This window comes from Octodon degus, unplaced genomic scaffold (genome assembly GCF_000260255.1).
Source record: "Octodon degus isolate 3935 unplaced genomic scaffold, OctDeg1.0 scaffold00188, whole genome shotgun sequence".
NCBI lineage: Eukaryota > Metazoa > Chordata > Mammalia > Rodentia > Octodontidae > Octodon > Octodon degus.
Genome location: NW_004524764.1, coordinates 4,849,856 through 4,871,656, shown reverse-complemented (window position 1 = coordinate 4,871,656; position 21,801 = coordinate 4,849,856). Strand labels below are relative to the sequence as shown.

The 21,801-nt window shown below is 36.9% G+C and overlaps 1 protein-coding gene across 1 annotated transcript in view; it reads left to right on the top strand.

Annotated features, from left to right (window-relative positions):
• Window positions 1-21,801, top strand: part of Hmcn1 (hemicentin 1) — a 474,287-nt gene that overhangs the window by 342,859 nt on the left and 109,627 nt on the right. The window contains exons 44-52 of the mRNA XM_023704108.1: window positions 694-975; window positions 1,922-2,089; window positions 5,986-6,099; window positions 6,894-6,980; window positions 8,651-8,842; window positions 14,043-14,216; window positions 15,817-15,930; window positions 16,672-16,817; window positions 20,948-21,098. Coding sequence (XP_023559876.1) covers window positions 694-975; window positions 1,922-2,089; window positions 5,986-6,099; window positions 6,894-6,980; window positions 8,651-8,842; window positions 14,043-14,216; window positions 15,817-15,930; window positions 16,672-16,817; window positions 20,948-21,098 — 1,428 coding nt within the window. The remainder of the gene's footprint in view (window positions 1-693; window positions 976-1,921; window positions 2,090-5,985; window positions 6,100-6,893; window positions 6,981-8,650; window positions 8,843-14,042; window positions 14,217-15,816; window positions 15,931-16,671; window positions 16,818-20,947; window positions 21,099-21,801) is intronic.

The following is a 21,801-nucleotide window of genomic DNA, read 5'->3' as shown; positions in this document are numbered from 1 at the left end:
TGAGAAATCTGAGGCTGGCAGTGAGTCACAGGAGTTGGCCAACAGCTTCCGTCAGACAGGAGTGCTAGGATTTTCCTGTCCTTTCATTTCTGGTCTTAAAGCAGTTGCTGTAACTGTGGTATCACGTACAACTTGAAGCCAAGAATGGGAAGTGGAATATCTTTTTGTTATACCAGAAAAGCAAAAAGTTTTCCTCAGCACCCTCAAGGCCTCCATTTAGATTTTAGAGTCCTGGGTTGGTTCATGTGGCTACTCCAGGATTCAAAGACTAAGAAGTTTTCTGGTTTTCCAGCTTCTATCATGGAAGATAGAAGGAAGGAAAAATTGGTAACAGACATTGGTTCATGACCTAGACTACCATATTGGTATTTAAATTAGTACTAAGAACCTTCTTTAAAGCAGAGATACCAGCAACAAATTCAGTTATTTATATAATTTCTTAAAAGTTAATGAAGCATTATTTTCTTATTGTATGTCTGAGTAGCTTGATTTTAGTTGTAAGTCCACTTGGAAATATAAGAGAAAAATTGCATCTTTCAATATAGGAATGTCACCTCTGTTAATCCTGAGTATTTTCTTAGCAGTTTATATTTTGATGTAAAAAATGTGTCTAACAAAGGCTAAGAAAGCATTCCTGTGTAAGATGTGAAGCAAACATTTCCTACCTTGTTTGTTGTTATCTCTTTCCCCCAGTCCGACCAGTAATAACCAACAGTGGCAGCCACCCTACAGAAGTTGTTGTTGCTCGAGGGAAGACTGTGTCCTTAGAGTGTGAGGTGCAAGGTGTTCCTCAGCCAACAGTGACCTGGCTGAAAGATGGCCGCCCCTTAACCAAGGGAAAAGGAGTTGAAGTGTTGGATGACGGCCGTGTCCTTCAGCTGAAGAATATTCATGTATCTGACACAGGCCGTTATGTGTGTGTTGCTGTGAATGTAGCAGGAATGACTGACAAAAAATTTGACTTAAGTGTACATGGTAAGTAGATGGCGATTCAATAGGTCTCTTCACTGGTTGACTTAATTTATCACCCTGACTGGGAAATACAGAGTTTGAGTATCGAAAGTCTTATATTTATAGCCCCTTTTTTTTCTACAAAGGTGCCACTTTCCTAAAATAAAGAAAAGATACTTTCTTAGAGTCAAATCATAGAAAAATGAAAGCACTTGTCCTTTTATGCCTGATTTCCTGTTATTATTTTCAAAGTGCATGTTGGGTATTCTTTTAGGAAAGCACATTGTAAAGAAGAAATTCATTTTCTTCAAGCACTTTTGGTTCCATGCTGACCCAACTAAATCTCTTAATTATATGTTTTCCAAATTAGCTGTCTTAACTAAGGAAAGTATAAACATAGCTTCTTTAGGACTTGCTTAATCAGCATCATTTGGACACAAGTTCTATGGAAGTCAGCTTTAAGTTTTTAATTAATGAGCTATAAACGTTAATGGGAACAGACCCAACACACACATACTCCAGAAGAACTATTTGGATGAATACAGCTTCAGGTATCATTTTTAAATCTGGAGAAACAGTGGTAAGTTTAATAGACACAAATTAACTTGAATCTGGTTAAGACATGCACAAGGTATTAATACCTTGTCCTCTACCATTAATGTGTGTGTACATCAATGCTAAAGGGGTCAGAATGTAAAAGAGAAAATGAACTAATCATAAGTACAATTTTTGTTAGATAACTTTTAATTATTAGGATCAGAATTATCTTCTAGAAAATCCTGAAAGTCGTGAATCCATGTGATAAATTTACCAGAAAAGAGCCATAGAAAATATGGGTTTTTCTATGATCCATAGAAAATAATTTTCAGCTGTTGAAATAACACCGTAAAGGATATATATATATATATATATATATATATATATATATATATAGCCTACCTTTTCTATCTTTTTTTTGTTTGCTTTATAGTGCCCCCAAGCATCATAGGACACCATGGGATACCAGAAAACGTCAGTGTTGTGGAAAAGAGCTCAGTGTCCCTGACTTGTGAAGCTTCGGGAATCCCTCTGCCTTCAATTACCTGGCTTAAAGATGGTTGGCCTGTGAGCCTTAGCAGTACTGTAAGGATTCTTGCAGGTATTAGAAATTCTAATAGCCTGATAGTTTGATTAGTTTCCTAAGGCCCCAATTGTTCCTTAAGTTTTCATTTTTAGTGTTTCTATTTTTAAACCTAATACTATGATATCCACCTATCATATTGAGAAAAATATTGAAAAAGGCATAGGATGCCATTTGAATAATCAAGAAAATCTCTAAATATTTCTATTTATAAAAATGTCCTTTTTATGACAAATTAAGCCATAGGGCTGTCAAATCTTTCAGAAACCAATCTGAAGAGTGAAAACTTAAATGTTGAAATTTAAATCCACTATAGTGACTCATTTTACATATTATACCATCTAACGCAAGTATTGAATGATGTTTCTCTTTGGAGTATGGGGAAGGTCCCTGTTACCAAAGACTTTGTCATTATTTCAGTTTATTCTTCAGATAATTATGTAGGAAAACACAAAGTGCTTATCCTCTGTGGATCAATCTAAACCTTAAGAGATTTAGCTTTTTTTTTTTTTTTTTGTAACAGCTTACATACAGACTAAGAGGATAATCTTGACGGCTTTGTGGTTAATAAAAGACTCAGACCCTTAGAAAAAAATCCTAGCATGTTGAACAAGTTGTTCAAATTCAAACAAGCCACCTCACTGCAGAAACTTTGAGTGTAACTTAACAGATCAAAGGTTAAATAGTCCCCTGTGCTTACATCCAAATCATAGGTAAAAGTTATGGCAAGAAATAGCTTCAGAATTCCGAATATGAAGAGAGGTCTAAATTATGTTAGTTGCTCCTTATTCATAGTGTTATGTGGCTATCAAAAAGCATTTTATCAAGTAATAAATTATGCTTGCCTAATACGTCAGCAGACACTATACTTTAGAGAAGTTTTTTTTCTTTACTTTTTTTTTTTTTTTTTGCAGTAGCAAGAATTAAACTCATGATCTTATGCTTGGCAAGCAGGAGCTTATGCCACTGAGCTATCTCTCTGGCCCATGAGCTATTTCTCTGACCCTATACTCTAGACTTAGCTGTCCTTATTAGAAAAAGAAAAGGAGGATTTACTCATAATATTTTCAAGGGATCATAACTATAACAATAACTGATTATAAAATAATTTATATGATCCATTGTATTAAGCTTTGTGGTGTATTTGATACTTAATTAAAATTAAATATTTGAACATCCATAGTATAGAAGGGATTATTGTGAGTTTGTGTAGTTCAGAGGTTAAGAGTAATGTGAGTGTATAGAAGATCTTAGGGGCATATATAGATCTGACTGCAAAAATCGTTAAAATATCACTTAGTCCTTGCCTTAACTCTGTTCAAACAAATGTCAAGTCACACTATTTAAGGCTTTCTTAGAAAATATTTTTCCTAGGGTTAGAATTAGATCTATATAAACTAGATGCCTTTCTTCCTGACCTTAGTCTAGTACTGATAGGCATTTATGAAGAATATACATTGTTATTAACCATATTTATTTATTTTTTGTATTTTTATGGAAGGGTCTACAGAGTCTTCAGGGTCTCACTACTAGATCGGATTCATAGTGATCCACCTGTTTACAGCCTCCCAAGAGCTGGGATTATAGGCACACACCACCACACTCAGTCTCAATTGCCTTCTCAGCTTACCCCAGGGGCAGGGCTGGCAGGGCAAGCCCAGGGATCAAATCCTGGCCCCTGTGCCTGCTTGCAGGCACTTTAATATGTTGAGCTATTTGGCCAGCCCCAATCATATTTATTTCTGATAATTTTTATTGTATTTATGATTTCAACCAAGTTGTTTAACCTTTTAACTTTGATATGAAATTCATCATTTGTAAAATGAATATATTAATAGTATTTGCCTCTTAGAGTTTTTAATAAGGATCAAGCACTTAAAATAGTGCCTGTGTCTATGTTAAGCATCTAATATCTGTTTGCTATTATTGCCAAAAGCAACATGATAATAGATTTGTAGCCTCTGAAATTTTTCTATGCTCTTACTATGAAGTTTTAATTTTCATGTGAATCCCAGGCTCTGCCAACCTTAGGAAATGCATAGTCACTGCAAAGATTTTGCTAAAAATTTGTTACCAAAATCTTGAGCACATTATTTTCTTGAAATCATCCTCATATTTTTTTTTCTTTTTTTAGTTGCTGACAGAATAGAAACATAGTAGATGTGTTTCTGGAGCTTCTAGAAATAAAACTGGCACAATAGAACGATGTACTCTGCCCTCTATAACTGCACAGGAGTGGTGTTTTGGTTGTGTGTGGCTCTGTTGTGCCTGACTAGCAGCTGGAGATAGGCTCCGCCTTGAGGTGCTGCCAAAGGAGCCATTCACATTCGTAGTACGAATGCTTGTCTTGTGCAATAGATCAACGAGAACTAGATGAGTGACACATGCTTTGCTCCGCGCTGGGCTGCTGCAGACTCCTGTTTCATTAAATTCCTTCTCCCAGGACTGTGAATTGGCCTTTCTGAAAGCAGTGCTTTGGTCAAGGCTTTCTCATTACTATAAAGTTGTCTGCCAAGAACAGATAACTGCTATAAAAGTTTAATAGGTACAAGAAACGTCTTTATAAAAATATACTTTACTGTCAGATCCTTTTTTGTTTTCACTGGATTAAGAGAGAGCGTCAAGAAACAAAGGAAGGAAACGTCATTAGAGTAAGGTTGAGATTTATAGGGGCGGTAATGACTCATAAAAAGGGTACTGGTTTAGTATCTCAACTGAAATCATCATATGGTTCTACTAATCTGAGTACATAAATCCTTTCTTAATTAGCAAAGTAATTTTTGTAAAAACTTGTTTAATAATCTATATTTATTTACTCAAATTCAGCTGGAAATAAAAACAATGAGTTCAAATAATTGGCATTGTCCAAATAAAATACTATTAAGTTCACCTTTCTGTGGGTTGAGGATGGGAAAATTGCTTAATAAAAAACCTCAACTTGCTGTATTTATGTCAACCTAAAACACAGATGGAACCTTCTGAGCCAGACCCAGGCAATTATTTACATGAAAGTTTTGTGTTTAGCCATTATGATTTTTTTGGTTTAAATATGCAGTGCTAAGCAAAAACGTACCAGATTTTTTAAAAAAATAGTAAGAAATGTAAGAACTCACTTTTTGCTGTTTAGACTTTTCTTCCCAAATAGTTTACAGGAATCTACTTTCACAGTGCAGCTTTTATTTCTCTCATTTGAGCTTTGTTTCATCTCATTTCTTATCTCCTGTACCTTTGTCATTAAATGGACTTTCACTCTCATTCTACCTTCACTGCTTGCTTGAAATGTGTATCTTCGAATACAAGGTTACTTAGAAGTTCACAATATGGAAATAAAAATACCCTCAAGTAGTGTATGAGATGATCCCGTAAACTTTGATATGTATGCTCCTAAGATTTCCATGAAATGCAGTTGAAAACTGTTGGTCTGTATTAATGGTTGACCTATCTGTGATATATTGCTGTCAATCCAATCTGCGCTACTGATCTAATCCTCTTCTGACATTCTCATTTTGTGTGTTCAATGGGAAACTGGACACTCCTAAACCTCCTGTTGTCTTTTTCCTTTAAAAGAAAAAGTCACGTGATGACCTTGTTTTGTGTATACACTTCTGAGCCCTTTAATGATCACAGTCAATTCTAAACTCCTTAGCCTGATACTCAAGGACACCTAGGACTGACCACATGATCTAGCCTGTCTCTTAGCATTTCTCCACCTGTTCTGTTTTCGGCATTATCACCTCTGCTTTCCATGTCTGTGTCCTCACTCATGCTCCACCCCAAATGGTACTTCTCAACTTACCTGTTAAAATATACTCGCTTTTTAAGAACATATTCAAACATCATCTTTGTCAAATTCCATTTCTTGCTTGCTGTCCCTTCACATTACATTTAAGTGATCTTGTGGCTTACTTCTCCAGGGGGCAGGACACTACGGTTGATACAGGCCAGAATGGAAGATGCTGGTCAGTACATCTGTGTTGTAAGGAATACGGCTGGTGAAGAAAGAAAAATCTTTGGACTTGCAGTATTAGGTATTTCTTTAATTTGCAATATCTAAATAAAAATATCCTTTGGTTCATCTACAATCTGGAAGCAGGATTAAAATTTAGTTGGAACTTGATCTCATAGCTCCTGTTCTTGGGCCCTGGACTGTGTATGACTCAGGCAAGAGTCCAGTGCTAGAATTGTTTGGAGGCAATTAGTCTAATTAAAATGGATTATTGGCATACTCATGTCAGTTTGCAACTTTTCAACAATATTCTCACATACTGAATGACTTTTTAATGTGAGATAATTAGAGTTATAGTAGAATAAATAAATTTCCTGCATTGTTTGCTGGTACATTTGTATCCAGACTATGATTTATATTACAATTAAATTGGATATAATTGGATTCATGACATAAGACTTTGTAATACATTTAAAAAATTATTTTAAATGTACTTGGTACAGAGTCTCACTGTGCAGGTCGGACTCAGTGATCTTTCTGTTTCAGCCTTCCCAGCGCTGGAATTACAGGCATTGCCACCAAGCCCAATCTCATTGGCCAGCTCAGCTTGCCTGGAGGTGGGGCCAGCAGGGCCTGTGGTGCTGGGAGTTGAACTTGCATTCTTGCCTAGGCAGGCTCTTAGACAGTAGAGCTATCTCCACAGCCCTATAATCCATTTTAAAATGAGAATTGATCAAAACAATATATTGCTATTCTAGTAATCAAACAATGAGTGACAATTTCGAGATTTATTTTGAAGCTGATGGTCATATATATATATATATATATATATATATATATCCAGGCTGTTAGATTTTTAACTTTTTTTTTTTTTAGAACCACCTCATATTGTGGGTGAAAATACACTGGAGGATGTGAAAGTGAAAGAGAAGCAGAGTGTTACACTGACTTGTGAAGTGACAGGTAAGGGGGTTGATTCTCATACTTATTTTCTTATTTTCCATTTTTTCCCAACTCACTGATAGTCCTTGCCTCTGCTGCACATCAGAGCTAGTTGAAATAAGATCAGGCTAATGCAACGGGCATTTGACACTGAATGCTAGTTTAGTATCGTTGGAGGTAGAAATGTAACCGGAAACCAGAATTCTTTCAGATTCTGTGGAGATACAAAGAAATTGTCTCAAGAAAGAGAAAACTAAAGAGAAGAAAGAGGAAAGGTGAACACTGGTATTTTCTTTCCGGTCAATAAAGCAGTTGTTGTCATTATTATTATTATTATTATTATTATCATTAGTTAGTCTGCTTCTACTTACACGTAGTGTCATTTCTGCCCCATCTCTTATCCTTCTATCTTTGCCTTCCTTTGGTTTCACTGTTCCTTTAAACTTCACTTCAGAGAAGTAAGTAGGAATCTTGGCAAAAGGACAGCAGATTATTTGACTGTTGGGGATTTTATCTCAGAACCAACTTCCCACCTTTTGTTAACATGCTTGCATATTAGCAAGAGAACAGAGACTGGGAAAAATTAAAATTCTAAAACCGGTTTCACTATCTTCAGCATCTAATTGACTTGCTGCATAGGATCAAAATAACTCTCTAAGAGAGTGCTGTCAGGCCTGCCTTTTTATTTAAGGGCCTTGCAGTTCCAAAGAGCAATCTGAGTAGCCCATAACACTATGGAGAGTCAGGGCTTTAATGAAAGCTTGATGAGTTTCTTCCTTCAGTGTTTAAATGCCTGTGTGGGCAATAAACTTAAGCAAGGAAACGTGTTTATTTAGAAAAAGACATAGATATTGTGCTGCTGCTAACTATTTTCTGTCTAGAAACGATGTAATTAGCAAGTGTTACACAGACACTATTTTTCTAAATATTATTTTTTTAAAAGAATAGTTCAAAATTTTTATTTTTTGTCTCTTTTTGCCAAGTCTTAGAGCATTCTCTGCTCACACTTCCTGGATTTAGCATACCATCCTAGCTTTCTTTTCCAATATGGCTTGTTTTTATGGTTTTAAAATTTTCTAAAATTAATGAATCAATTTTAAATTTGGTATTAAATATAATAAATATAGCTCTCCTTTTCAGGAAAAATTTTTAAAGGTTTGGCTATCTGGACTATAAATATTCAAAGGAGAATTAATGTATTTATAACATACTTGTATCTTTACGTACATATACTAGAATCTTGGTATAACTTAAATTTTCTGTCATTTGATTGAAGGTTTTTATTTCTGTAGCTTTTTCTTACAGAAGAGCCTTTTTAGGAAACACAAGATGAATAGGGAGGTATTCTTGAGTAATATTTTTAAATAAAAATGCTCTTTTTTGAAGTGCAGTCTATTATAAAAATGATCGTGAAATAAAAATATAAGTTTTAAGCACAGTGATCAATTTAGAACCATTGCAGCTATAGATAAAATCTAATCTACTTTTGAATATGACTTCTAATCTGCATGTAACTTTGCACAACATAATCATTATCGTAACCAAGACTGTTTGAAAATGTATTTTAGAATGAGTGGTTATTTATTGTTTTGGAAATAGGATGTATTAAAGAGAAAATGCTTGCATTCTGTGTTCACCATTTGGAGACAGGTCACTGTGAGGCACCTGGCAAAAATAGTGTTTATTTACAGGGAATCCAGTACCAGAAATCACATGGCACAAAGATGGACAGCTCCTCCAAGAAGATGAAGCCCATCACATTATGTCTGGTGGTCGTTTTCTTCAAATTACCAATGCTCAAGTGTTGCACACTGGCAGATATACCTGTTTGGCTTCTAACGCAGCTGGCGACAAGAGCAAGAGCTTCAGTCTTAATGTGTTTGGTAGGTCAAATTCTGCTTCAGAGCCTGAGGAAATAGATGTGGCTATCAGCTAATTTTTTTTCCTTTAGTAAGCATACTATGTCTATCATAGAATTTTACCACATAAGGAGCAACAATGTGGTGGTTCTTTATAGTTTTCCTAAATTAATTAATTCAGTCATTCATTAATTCATTAGCTGCTATGGAACACTTCACTATATTGCAGGTACAGTATACAAAGGGTAACTATGAACAAGATAGGTATTAAACATTCTGCAGTAAAAGAGAAAGCTACGCTGGTCAAAGAAAAGCAGGTAAACAGTGAATGCATGTCAACCTGAGATACTGCATCCTTTGTCACTTCCTGCCATTCTTGGAAATTATCCATATCGTAGTCTTTGTGGCCTAGGAGTAATGAAATAACTCTTATGTTTTGATACATTTTGTCCTGTAAAATCAAAGTAATGCTTATGTCTTGGGAATAACATTGGATTTTTTTCATGCTTGTTATATCCAATATAAAACATACCACTTAAATTTATTGTGTTTGGTGACTAATATCAAAATAATTCTACTGAAATCAATTGAGGGACTGGGGATTTGGCTCAGTGGTAGAATGCTTGCTTAACAAGCTGGAAGCCCTGGGTTCAGTCCTTGGCACCAAAAATAAAAAATAAACCTTCCCTAAAGAGCAATTCAACCAAAAAATACAGTAATATCAAAAAAGACCAAAAACAAACAAGGCAACTCTAAAATCAATTGACCTACACATTAGTTTGAAATTTTTTGTGATTGTGTTTGTTTGTTTTTGTACTTATTGATTATGCTATTTGGGAACACATCAATACTCAGGTTAGCAGGAATTTCTTAGAGAGAACATAGCCTCAAAAAGCTTGTGGTCTCATGAGTAAAAGAGATAAATGTGCAAGAAAAGTTAAATCAAAACACCAGATAATGCATAAGTGTCACATGAATAGTATATACAATTACTACATATTTTACAAAACTATAAATTCTCATGGGCAGAACCTCCTTTCTTTTATAAGAGATTGGCCCTAATATTCATGGCATCACAAAACTAAATGCATGGATAAATACTGAGATTTTATGAACCAGTTTATCTCCTTACACACCTGTGATCGCTGCACATTTAGTCAGTGTAGAAGAGACAGCTATCAGCCCTGGGTTACTTGTTCTCCCTTGTAGCCTGTCACTTCTCTTAGAACTTCTAGCCCTTCATGAGTTATTCAGTTATTACTGATTGATCTTGCAAAATTGACTTGTCTCCTAATTCTGTTATCTGTCCTCCCTGAAATCCTGCTTTAAAACTCTCTCAAGCTCCTTGCTACAATTGCAGTTTGACCCTTCCTGAGGATAGCAGCTTTCTTGAGAACTCCTATAGAGCCCACTTATCCTATATTTTAGGTACCTTGCATCAGGCCCCGTTACTGCAGCATTTTCCCTACAACCCCACCCCTGTCATCTCAGTTACTTTTCTCCCATTGCTGGGACAATTACCCAACACTCAGAATTAGTGAAGAAAAGGTTTGCTTAGCTCAAAGTTAGTGGAGGTTTCAGTCCATACTCAGCTGGCTCCAAGGCAGACTAGCACATGGCAGAAGGCAGCAGTTCATGGCAGTGGAATACAGCAAAACAGCAAGAGAAATGGGAGGAGGAGCTGCAACAAAGGCTACAGAGAGTAAGTCTGTCTCTCTTATGTTGCATTCATGCTATGTGCCCCAGGCTGGGTAAAGCACGCACACCCACAATCCTAGCAATACTCCAACCCATAATCCCAGGCTTGGATCATGAATTAATCACAAACTCTAGAAGTCTGCCCCATAACTGCTTGAGGCTTTGGGGGAACAGCTGGACACACCATAACATTCCACTTCTGGCCCCCAAAAGACTCTCGTATATCCCATGCAAAAGGCATGTTAGTCCATCTTTAAGAGTTGCCAAAGTTAAGTTTCAGCATTGCTGAAAAGTCCAAGTCCTAAATCTCCTCGGAGATCTAAGGCAAAGTCTTAGCTGTGAGCCCTTGTACAAATGAAAAGAAAGTTTAATACTTCCAATATTCAATGGCACAAGAAAAACATTACCATTCCAAAAGGTACAAACAATAAGATACAAAGCATTGAGACAAAAGCAAATCTAAAATCCAGCAGGGCGAGCATTAAGTTCTGTAGTTCCTTGTGGAACATCCAAAGCAATCTGTGACAAATTGTGAGCTCCATGTGGCTCCATCCTTATGGCACTTCTGGTGGTTGTAGGTCCCATGGCTTCTCTCTTAGGCTGGCTTTGCTCCTTTCTTGCAGTTTCCGTCAGGTAATCCATAATCCTGGCTTTTCCAAACTTCTGTGGTTTCCACTGCATGTTAAGCTTCTCTCTGCTTCACACAATGCCCTCTCAGGGGCACACTGCCTGGCCTCACAGGCCTTCTGAAATCGAGGTGGAAGCCTTCTTACCCTCAGAAGTCTTGCATTCTGCCTGCACACCTAAAACCAGTAACATGTGAATGATGCCAAGGTCTGTTGCCAGCTGGAGCAGTAGCCAGGCTTTTTTCTTCTCTCTCGGCTGTAGGGTTTGAGTACCTGGATTTCTGAGCACTCTGAACCTGATTCTGAAGAACAGATTCTCTGTGGCAATGCCATTCTGGAACCTGGTGTGGACACTGCCACCATTCTGGGATATGGGGCCCTACGGCTTTCCCCCAAGGCAAAGTCCCTTCCCCTTGCCATTCTGAGGCTGCAGAGGGCAGAGGCCTACCTCCTGTGATGCCCTAAGTCTATCTTTTTCATTCTCTTGTTCCTTCTCGGCAATGGAGATCCTCTCCGCTCTATCTTTGCAGGCCACAGCTTTCTTGGCACTTCCTTTCTGGCCAAACTCACAACATTTCAAATCATGCTGTCAGGCTCTCTGCTCATGATTCTCAACATATATCTGATCAAGAGCCTCCAACAATATCCATGCTATCTCTTCAACATTTGACTGCCTTGAAATTTCATTTGTAAGAATAAGCAGTCCATCATACTTAATCTCACTGTCAAGCAAAATCTCTGGATATGAGCAAAATGCAGACAAACTTTGTGCCAACCCAAAACACACATTGTCTGGAGTCCAACAACCAAAGCAGTCCTTCTTCCCAGAAGAAACCTCCCCAGCCTGGTCTTTACTGGCATGATTTCTATCAGCATCCTGGTGGTCTTCTGAGCTCTGACCAGAATCTCCCACACAGAACAGCCAAAGCTGTTGCGGTGCTCTCTTGTGGGCAACATCTCCAAAGCCTTCCTATCTCTTCCCATAAGCCATTCCCAAAGGCTTGTAATCCACATGGTCAGTTTCAGTCACAGAAATGACCTCACTTCTCTGGTACCAAACTCTGTCTCAGTTACTCTTCTCCCATTACTAATACAAATACCGACACCCAGAGTTAAGGAAGAAAAAGTTTTTTTGGCTCACAATTAGTGGAGGTTTCAGTCCCTACTCAGCTGGCTCCAAGGCAAACTAGCACATTGCAGAGGTTAGCAGTTTGTGGCAGTGGATTACAGCAAAACAGCAAGAGCCAATGGGAGAAGTAGCAGCAACAATCGCTACAGACAGAAAGTCTGTCTCCCTTATGTTGCATTCAGGCTGTGGAACCCCAGCCTGGATATAGCACTCACACCCATAATCCCAGCACTACTCAAACCCATAATTCCAGCCTTGGTTCAAGAATTAATCATAAACTCTAGAAGTCTGCCCCATAACTGCATAAGGCTTTGGGGGGGGGGCAGCTAGACACAAACCATAACACTTGTTCTTCTAATTCACTAAAGATTGAGGTATCTTAGTGGAAGCATCCTTTCCACCAGCTTGAAGAAACTGAGGCTATTCAATTGTTTGTTTGATACTTCCATTCTAACCAGCCATAAGCTTGGTGCTTCCCTCCTTTCTTTCTCCAGAAGGTGGGTTATCCCTCTTGTTCACAGTTACTGCTTGCACTTATGCCCTTGATTTTATCTTTTCTATTTTTTTAATATCACTTACTCCCTCTGATTGCTGTACTTGCAGTTTTACCTTCTTATTTTAACTACTTATGATCCATAAGAACAGATTATTTTCTCCATGATATTTCTGCCACTGTTCTGGCAACAACTACCCAATTGTTAAGCCCAACACATAATTTTCAATTCTGATATGTGAGTGATCTCTTTTACACTGCCAGTATTCTTGCCTAGTCATCTCTTGTACATCTTTGGTTGTGTCCTATATTTCTCCTTTGTGAATTTTCATTGGATCTCTCTCTCTGAAACACAGAAATTTCTAGGATTCTATCATTACGTCATGATTTTGGGTGCTGTAGATCTCTTAAACTACTTCAGTGAATTCCCGGATGTTTAACTATCAACTCTTTTAGATTGCTGACCTAAAATCCATAGCTAAATCCCACATCATTTTCAGAAGATACAATATGCCTGTATAGAATTGTTTGTTGGAATTTTTAACTGAAATATAGGACTTAAAACTAATGTATTCAAAATTTAATGAAACATCTTTCCCTCCCAAATGAGAAAAATCTTTCTAAATTTCTATTGTGTCACTTCACTGCATTTTAAGTCTCCATGCTGTTGTTCACTTCAGTTCCCTGTAGCTCTCAAATTCCATGATCAGATTCTGCCAGGCAAAGTCCTTAGTCAGTATTCAGCTGGTGCCTCTTCTTTATGTCCTCTTTCAATGGTTTGGTTCAGTGTCTCGTATCTTTAATAATCAAATATATCTCTTTGTTTCTACTATTACTCCTCTCAAATTTATCCTCTAAATGTTTCCTTCTTGTCCCCCATTGTTTACTAGTGCTGTGTTCCCAGTGTTTTCTTTTTATCTGCTAACAACCGCTAGTACTATGGGACTCGCTCCGAGATGCACCCTGAAGAAGCATCTCTAGAGAAAGCCCTCATACCTCCGCAACAGCCTGGGCCGAATGCTGAGCCTCCATTTGCCCTGGTAGTTCTTACTGCGTTATATTGTCCTCATTATAACTTTATGATGCGTCATTGTCCTCATTACCCTGAGAGCTTTTTTAGGGATCTCACTGCTTTTGCATAGACTAAGAACAAAATTTAGTTATTTCATCACTGTTAGAAAATAGAATTATGTAAGTAAGTACCATGGCAATTTAGAAATGCACCAAGAGAGAAATCTTTAAGTATTTTTCTTGAACCAAATTTTGTGTCTTTCCCAGTGTCTCCTACAATTGTTGGTGCCGGAAGTGACGGCAGCCCTGAAGACGTCATTGTTACCCTCAACAGCCCAACCTCTTTGGTCTGTGAAGCTTATTCCTACCCTCCAGCTACCATCACCTGGTTTAAGGATGGAGCCCCATTAGGATTGTCCCGAAATATTCGTATTCTTCCTGGTAATTAACATACTTCAGATGTCCAAGCTCTATCTGTGCCATCTACTGTTGTAGCAAAGCAGAATGGATTTTTTTTTTCTTTACAAAATTATCTGTGTTGGCTGTGCAATGTTTTATAGTTATTTAATTTCTGATTTTTATATGTATCTTTTAATCTAAAGGACCAAATATTTTTGAAAGAATTTAAAAATACCTAATGGAAAGGTTAAACAAATGCTGCAATATAATTAATTGCTGAAATACATTGTAATATGGAAGGACAACAGGTAGAAATTCATTTTGTAATGAATTGAGCCTGAAAAGAGTTATTATTTAGATTTTTATATATTCCATATATACATATATTATATAGATATAGATAAATCAAAAGAGTTAAAAAGTACATTCACCAGCTTTAAGAAATTTAGTCTTATTTGAGGAGAAATATGTGTAAAGAAGTGTATCACATGAATCTGTAAATAAACATGGATTATAAATAACAAGAAGTTTTGAAAAATAGGTTGGTAAGAATTTTTTTTCCATAATTTTATTGAGAAACAAATAGCAATGAGGCTGTTTCAAACCAAATTGGTAGGACAGTTTCAGTAATTAACACATTGCATACATTCTTCCTAGTGGTTATTTGCTGTACAAGATGCAGACATGCTATCCTATTTACAAACACCATTAGAACAAATCCCTCTATTCATTAAGAGAATGTAACTATATATCTACCCTAACCATTTTGAATACACAGATACAAAATGGACATTCATCTGTATCCCCTTTTTTGTTTAGTTCCGTTATTTGAATATTATAGGTGTGTTAACTCAGCAAAATATTCTAAAAGAGTCCAGTAGTCCATAATAGTATTGGGTCTTCTGCTTCACCGGCAATGGTAAGAATTTTTATAAGAATTCAAAAGAAGAAATTGTCACTATTGGTTAAAGTGGTCAGGAAAAGCTTTAATGCTTAGAGCATGAACCAGCCCATAGAGAAAGTTCCAGAATTCAGTTGAATGGCACTGTATTGCAAGATATTTTAGATCCATCTGGATAACTAAAAGGGGAAGAGGATAAAGTGAAAATGGCCTGCCTATATGCAGATAAGAAGACCTCTTCCCCACTATGTGGGTGGAGATACCTTATACTCTTGTATTGGGTGAGAGCGCAGAAGGAAAATTGGGGTAATGTGTTGAATGCTGCTTTAAAGAATATTTATTTGTACTTTAGGCTGTTGATAACCACTGAGAATTTTTAAGGAGGAAGAAAGTATAATCAAAACTTTGTGGCAGCTTGATTAATCTAACTCAGGCAGATGAGAGGAAAATGATGAGTAAGGCAAAAGCCTGTTTGTGAAGAGTGAATGGTGACCTAGCTAGAGTGCCTTTCAGAGGTGAGAGGGAGTCATTACCCCAGAGGAGCACTGGAGACTTAATAACGGTTCTCACTGACCATGTAGTACGTACCCAGATAGCTTCTGGTTTGTCCTATGTCAAATTTCTGCCACAGAATGATGTATAAGAAGAAATATGTTAGTATAAGAACTGAAATCCTAGTAGTTTGCACATACTCTTCCACTTTGATGTCAGAGCTTCTCAGATGTTTCATGGTCTTTTTAGGAGGCAGAACTCTGCAGATCCTCAATGCCCAGGAGGACAATGCTGGAAGATACTCGTGCGTAGCCACTAATGAGGCTGGAGAAATGATCAAGCATTACGAAGTGAAAGTCTACAGTAAGTTCTGAAAGAACACTGTGTTTTAGATCTTCCCTATTTTTTAAACTTTTGCAGTCCTGTTTTTCACTATGGTTCATAGTTATTTACACAGATCTTTAAAGACTTGTTTACTCAGTTTGCTTCCTTAAATTGAATTACGAATTGTGCCCACTTTAATTGCTTAAAGATGTGAAGAGCCCACTCAATCTGAACGCTATCCTCTTGTCAGAGACCATGTCAATGGCACTTTTAAAAACTTCTCATTTTTGTCTCTGACTTACTATCTTTGCCAAGCTAGTGTAGTTTTGAGAACAAAGCTGTTTCTTAAATGCATATGCCCTATTCTACTGCCCAAGATGAGATCATGAGTGATTTCAGGCCATTGCAATGTACAGTGAACTGTAAATAAAAGACAAATCTAATATGTCCATTAATAGGATACACATTCAAAGATTTTATTCCTCTTTTTATAAAAAATATTTTTCTGATTGTCCTATTATTTTCTTTGACTCAGCACCTTTAGAAATCAATAAAATGTGTATTTAGAACTCATACGTGGACTCTCTGTGGACCTGGAACAAACAAAACTAACTCTGTGTGGAAACTTCTGGCCATTGGCAGCTTTACACTGATGGGGGATAAAGCTGTTTCTCTTCACATTCTGCACTGAATAATGTTGTTCACAAAGGTCCTCACTTAGGTCTTTCATGAAGCTCACTACGAGCCAGGGTTTAACTCTTGAATATTTATTTTATGCAGTTCCACCCATAATCAATAAAGGGGACCTTTTGGGACCAGGTCTTTCCCCTAAGGAAGTGAAGATAAAAGTAAACAACACCCTGACTCTGGAGTGTGAAGCATATGCGATTCCATCTGCCTCCCTCAGCTGGTACAAGGATGGACAGGCCAGTCAACTGTTTTTACTTACTAATAGTTTCTTTTGGATTAATATGATTAATAGTTGGATTAATAGTTTCTTTTGGATTAATATGATCAATTAAAAAATAACGGGCAGTTACTCAGAAAATCATCATGACTTTAAAACTATCAAATTCTATGCTTCTAGATTCTAAAACTACTAAAAAAGAAAAAAACAAAAAACTCCCCAACTAACCCACCTTTGACAATTTTGGTATTGTTCTATCACTACAAAGTTTGTAGAATTATTTACTCAGAAATTGACTGTGAAAACCTGGCCAGTCCCCGCTGGAGACATTAGTGGAACATTGTTTTGGTTCTGTGGCTTTACAAAGGTAGTAAAGAAAAAATACTCACAAGGGCGCTAAACCAGATTAGAATAAAGAGTGTAAATCAAGTAATATAGTTATTCAGAATTTTCTCTCAACAGCTTTGAAGAAAGGTGATATTTTTATCATTACAAGTGAGAGAAAACAAGATAAGAAAAAAAAAAAGACAATGGAGAGTACAAAACAGTTACCTGGGGGCACTAGGAAACCTCAAACAAAAGGCAAAGCTGTTGACTCAGTGATCTGACTTTCAATTCACTCTGTTTTTTTTTCTCATTTAACTTAGGCTTTTCTATGTGTGTTTTAAAGACATAATGTTAGAGGACCTAAGGCCAAAATATATTTTTTATCTGTTATTAACACTAATTAATACAGATGTGAAATAGCTAAGCTATTGTTTTACCTGTTTTATGCATAATAAACTAAATGGCCAGTTAAATTCTAGTTGTAGAAATTTAGGTCATAGTCATGATTTAAGATGTATCAAAGAAAAAAAAGATGTAGCGAAGATATAGCTTTATTGTTACACATCCCAGATGTATTTTGCCATATTGGCAACTAAAAAAAAATCATTCCATATAAAATAAGCAATTTTCATCTGGAAGCCATGGCAAAAGGAAGAATATAGAATTCCCACCATGTTCTGTTTGCAGTTTTTCTGTCTACAAGCTTATTTCATGGTAAAATATCAATTCTATATAAATTTACTTGGAAATAAATATTTCCTTCCTCCTTTGAAATCCTGTATTTTATTTTTAAACATTCTCTCAAGTCTTTCTTTACTTGTAGTTACTACACATGCACAGTTACACACATACACAATACACACACACAAACATACACACACTCACACGATAGACTAGAATGGCAGTAAGAATAAGACATCTTTTTTAAAAATTCACTATAAATAAAATATTGTTTAAAATTCAAGCTCTGTAACTGATCAAATTATGATGCTTTAAAATGCTAAATTTTATGTTTTGGTATTGATTTTCTCGAATTCTACCACAAATACTTTTTATTTTCCATATGCTTCTATTTTTTTTTATATAGGCAGTGCTACTTTACTGAAACAATATTAAACACACACAGAGAGAAAATATTGGCAGTGTCAGCCATAATAGCTTTTGATAGTCTTTGAGTTTTATTCATTTATGCCCTGAAATTTTATTTTCATACAGAAAATGTAACCATGCTATTTTTATGCATGATGTACTATTAACAGTGATTTGTTGGGCTGGGGAGATGGCTCAGTAGGGTAAGTGCTTGCCTGGTAAGCACAAGGGCCTGAGTTCAATCCCCAGTTCTGCCAAAGCAAACAAACAAACAAACAAAAACTCAGTGATTTGTTGCATCCAAAGTATTACTGAGCACTTCTGTTTGCCAGGTATTATTTCAGGTGCAGCATATATAGCCATGAAAGAAATAGAGGGGTCTGGGGAGATGGCTTAGTGGAATAAGTTTTTCCCTGGCAAGCACAAGGGCCTGAGTTCAATCCCCAGTTCTGCAAAAAAAAAAAAAAAAAAAAAAACCCAAAGACGGTGAAGGAAAAAGACATAAGCTATCAGAGGGAAAATATTCCAAAGCAGAGGGTATAATGGAAGAAAAGGCCTCAAAGCATTTGGTCTGGATTGCAATAACCAATGGGAACACAGAGATAGGAGACAAAGAGGATGAGAGGGCCAGATCATGCTGCCTTGGAGAGCATGTTCCCTTACTTGGATGGAAGACGAGTTGTAAAATTCGTAGGAAAGATAAGACATACTTTAGCTTTCAGAGGGACTACCTTGACTCATACAGTTGAAGAAGAAATAGAGGGCCCAGCTCTGAAGTTGTTATGGTGATCAGAAAGAGAGACAGTGGTTTCTGGGACTAATGTGGAAGCAAGAGGTGAGATGTAAACAAGAGACGAACACAAGTGCTGCATGAGTTCATGAAGAGGATGTGGGTGGACAGAGAGAGACACAAAGATTAAGTTCTGCAGGACTCCTACATTTGGAAGGCAAAGAATAGAGCATAGGGTCTCAAAATATAAAGTATTTCAAAATAAAGATGAGTTAAAATGTGTCAAATACCAATGTCAAGGTAAAGTAAGCCCAGAGAATTGACCTATAGTAAATCTAGCAATGTAGATGTATTGGTGACCTTGAAAAAGACTTTGTTCAAATAGATGACTTGGGGGCTATAGCTCCCCTATCTGCTGGAGATAGCTCGGGGGTCTGAGCACCTGCCTGACAAGTACAAGCACCCAGGTTCGATCCCCAATACTGCGTGTGTGTCCATCCCAGAATTCTGCGCATGCTGTGCTGTCCACTGAAACTGGGCGTGGTGACACACACCGTAATCCCAGTGCTGGGGAAGCTGATACAGGAGGATCACTATGAGTCTAGGCTGCATAATGAGACCCTGTACCAAATAAATAAATAAAGTTTTAAAAAAATAAAAAACAAATTGATGACACAGTTGAATTAATTCATAGTCAAGAAAAAATGAGAGAATTTGTAAACAGCAAATATCAAATGCGTTTTAGTCATGTGATTATAAAGGGCTATAGAGAGTGTGGAGGTAAGCTGCAGTGAGAGAATTTTTTTTTAAAGATTGAAACTGTCCTACAGAAGGACGAAGTGGTGATAACATGAATGAGAAAGGATTAGCTGTTGGAGCGATGTCCTTTGAGTGGACCAGAGAAGAAGCAGAAGGGCAGAGACTGATTTTATCAGAGTTAAGGACTTAACCAGTGAGATCCAACAAAGGGAGGGGAGTCCAGGTTGCGAAGACTCATACAGGAAGTGGTGATCATGATAGGCATTGTATGCTGAAGGTGAGAATTCAGGTTGAGAGGTGAATAAAAAGCAGGAAAGACACTGCTTCTCAATGGAGTGTGAACCTCCCCATGGGGTCAAAATATCCTGCAGTTGGGATGCTTAAGACAATGCATTAAAAGGAGGAAGCAGACAGAGAAGGAAAACTGGAAACTGAGGTTGTGAAGGATGCATTTATTGGTAATTGCCACATCTATCCATGTTAGCTTCTCTTACATAGTAATTGAGAAAGAACAGAGGATGAGAAAATTAAAGGAGGGGGGTCAAGGAGCTGGAAGAGCATGGCTTTGGAAGACGTCCACGTGGACACTGAATCCAACAAGAATTAGGAGAAAAATAATATTAGAAGGAATGACCCAGCAGCTAACATCTTCAAGAATTGGGGGAAGTGCTAATTTCAACAAGACATCTTAACATAAGTATCTCTAACTTACACATTTTTTTAAGAGATTTATTTATTTATTTATTTATTTATTTACTTTGTGTGTGTGTGTGTGTGGCCAGCTCAGCCCTCCAGGGGGCAGGGCTGGCTGGCATGTGGTGCTGGGGGATTGAACCGCGGTCCCTGTGCCTTGCATAGCTTAGCTTGTTCTAAGTAGGTGCTTTAGACCACTGAGCCATCTCACCAGCCCCTCTAACTTACACATTTTTGCGTTTGAAGTAATGATGATTCTGAATGGATAATAGTTATAAATCAAATCAGATTGTACCAGTGGCTTCAGTTTTCATAAATTCTAGCAATTTTTTGTACAATTACAAATGATATTTTTTTTAGTACCAGATGATATTATTTGAAATAATTAACAAGGGTAAATGGATATGGTAGCTGAGAACATATTTTCCATTATAAAAGTATATAAACACATTATCTGCAAATCCCTGGCACAAATATAAATGATCAACTGCATGCTCTCTTAAAGGACATATTAAGCACTTAATGCTAATGTTATTATAATTGAATCACAGCCCCTGAAATCAGATGATCATTTTATTATTGCTGCAAATGGACACATACTTCAAATAAAAGAAGCTCAAATATCAGACACTGGACGATATACTTGTGTAGCATCTAACCTTGCAGGTGAAGACGAGTTGGATTTCGATGTGAATATTCAAGGTAATACTAATATATCTTATGCTATAAAATTTTACTGACATAGTCTATCAAAGTAATGGAAAAGAGATTACATCTGGATTATTTTTTAAAAGTTTTGGGCCAGCCAAATTGCTCAGAGGATATTTTTGGGCCGGGGGCTCAATCGCTGGGCCTGCTGGGCCAGCCCCGCCCCCCAGGGCATCCTGAGACAGCAACTGAGACTATGCGTGGTGGCACACACCTGTAATCCCAGCACTTGGGAGGCTGTAAACAGGAGAACCACCATGAGTCGATCTAGTAGTGAGACCCTGAACACCCTGTAGACCGTTCCCTAAAAATACAAAAAAAAAAAAAAGGAAGTTTTTTCTTTCTGTTGGTAATAATATAAATTCATTATTGAAATTTGGAATAAAAGAAATTGAGTAAGAAGGAAATAATCCCATCACTCAGGATTACTTCTGTTAGGTATTATATGCTTCTTTTTGACAGTCTTAAATATGTACTTAATTTATAAACCTGGGTCATCTAATACAGACTTCTCCATTACATCAGCATTCACCTGACATTGTATCATGAAGTTTTAAAAGTAGCATTTGTCTGGAATACAAAAAGTAGTAAAGAAAACAATTGAAAGCATTCAGATTTTGAATTGGATCATAATTATTTATGTTATAAGCTTTGTGACTGGATAGTTTCCTAAGTAGTTTAAACTTCTACATACTCA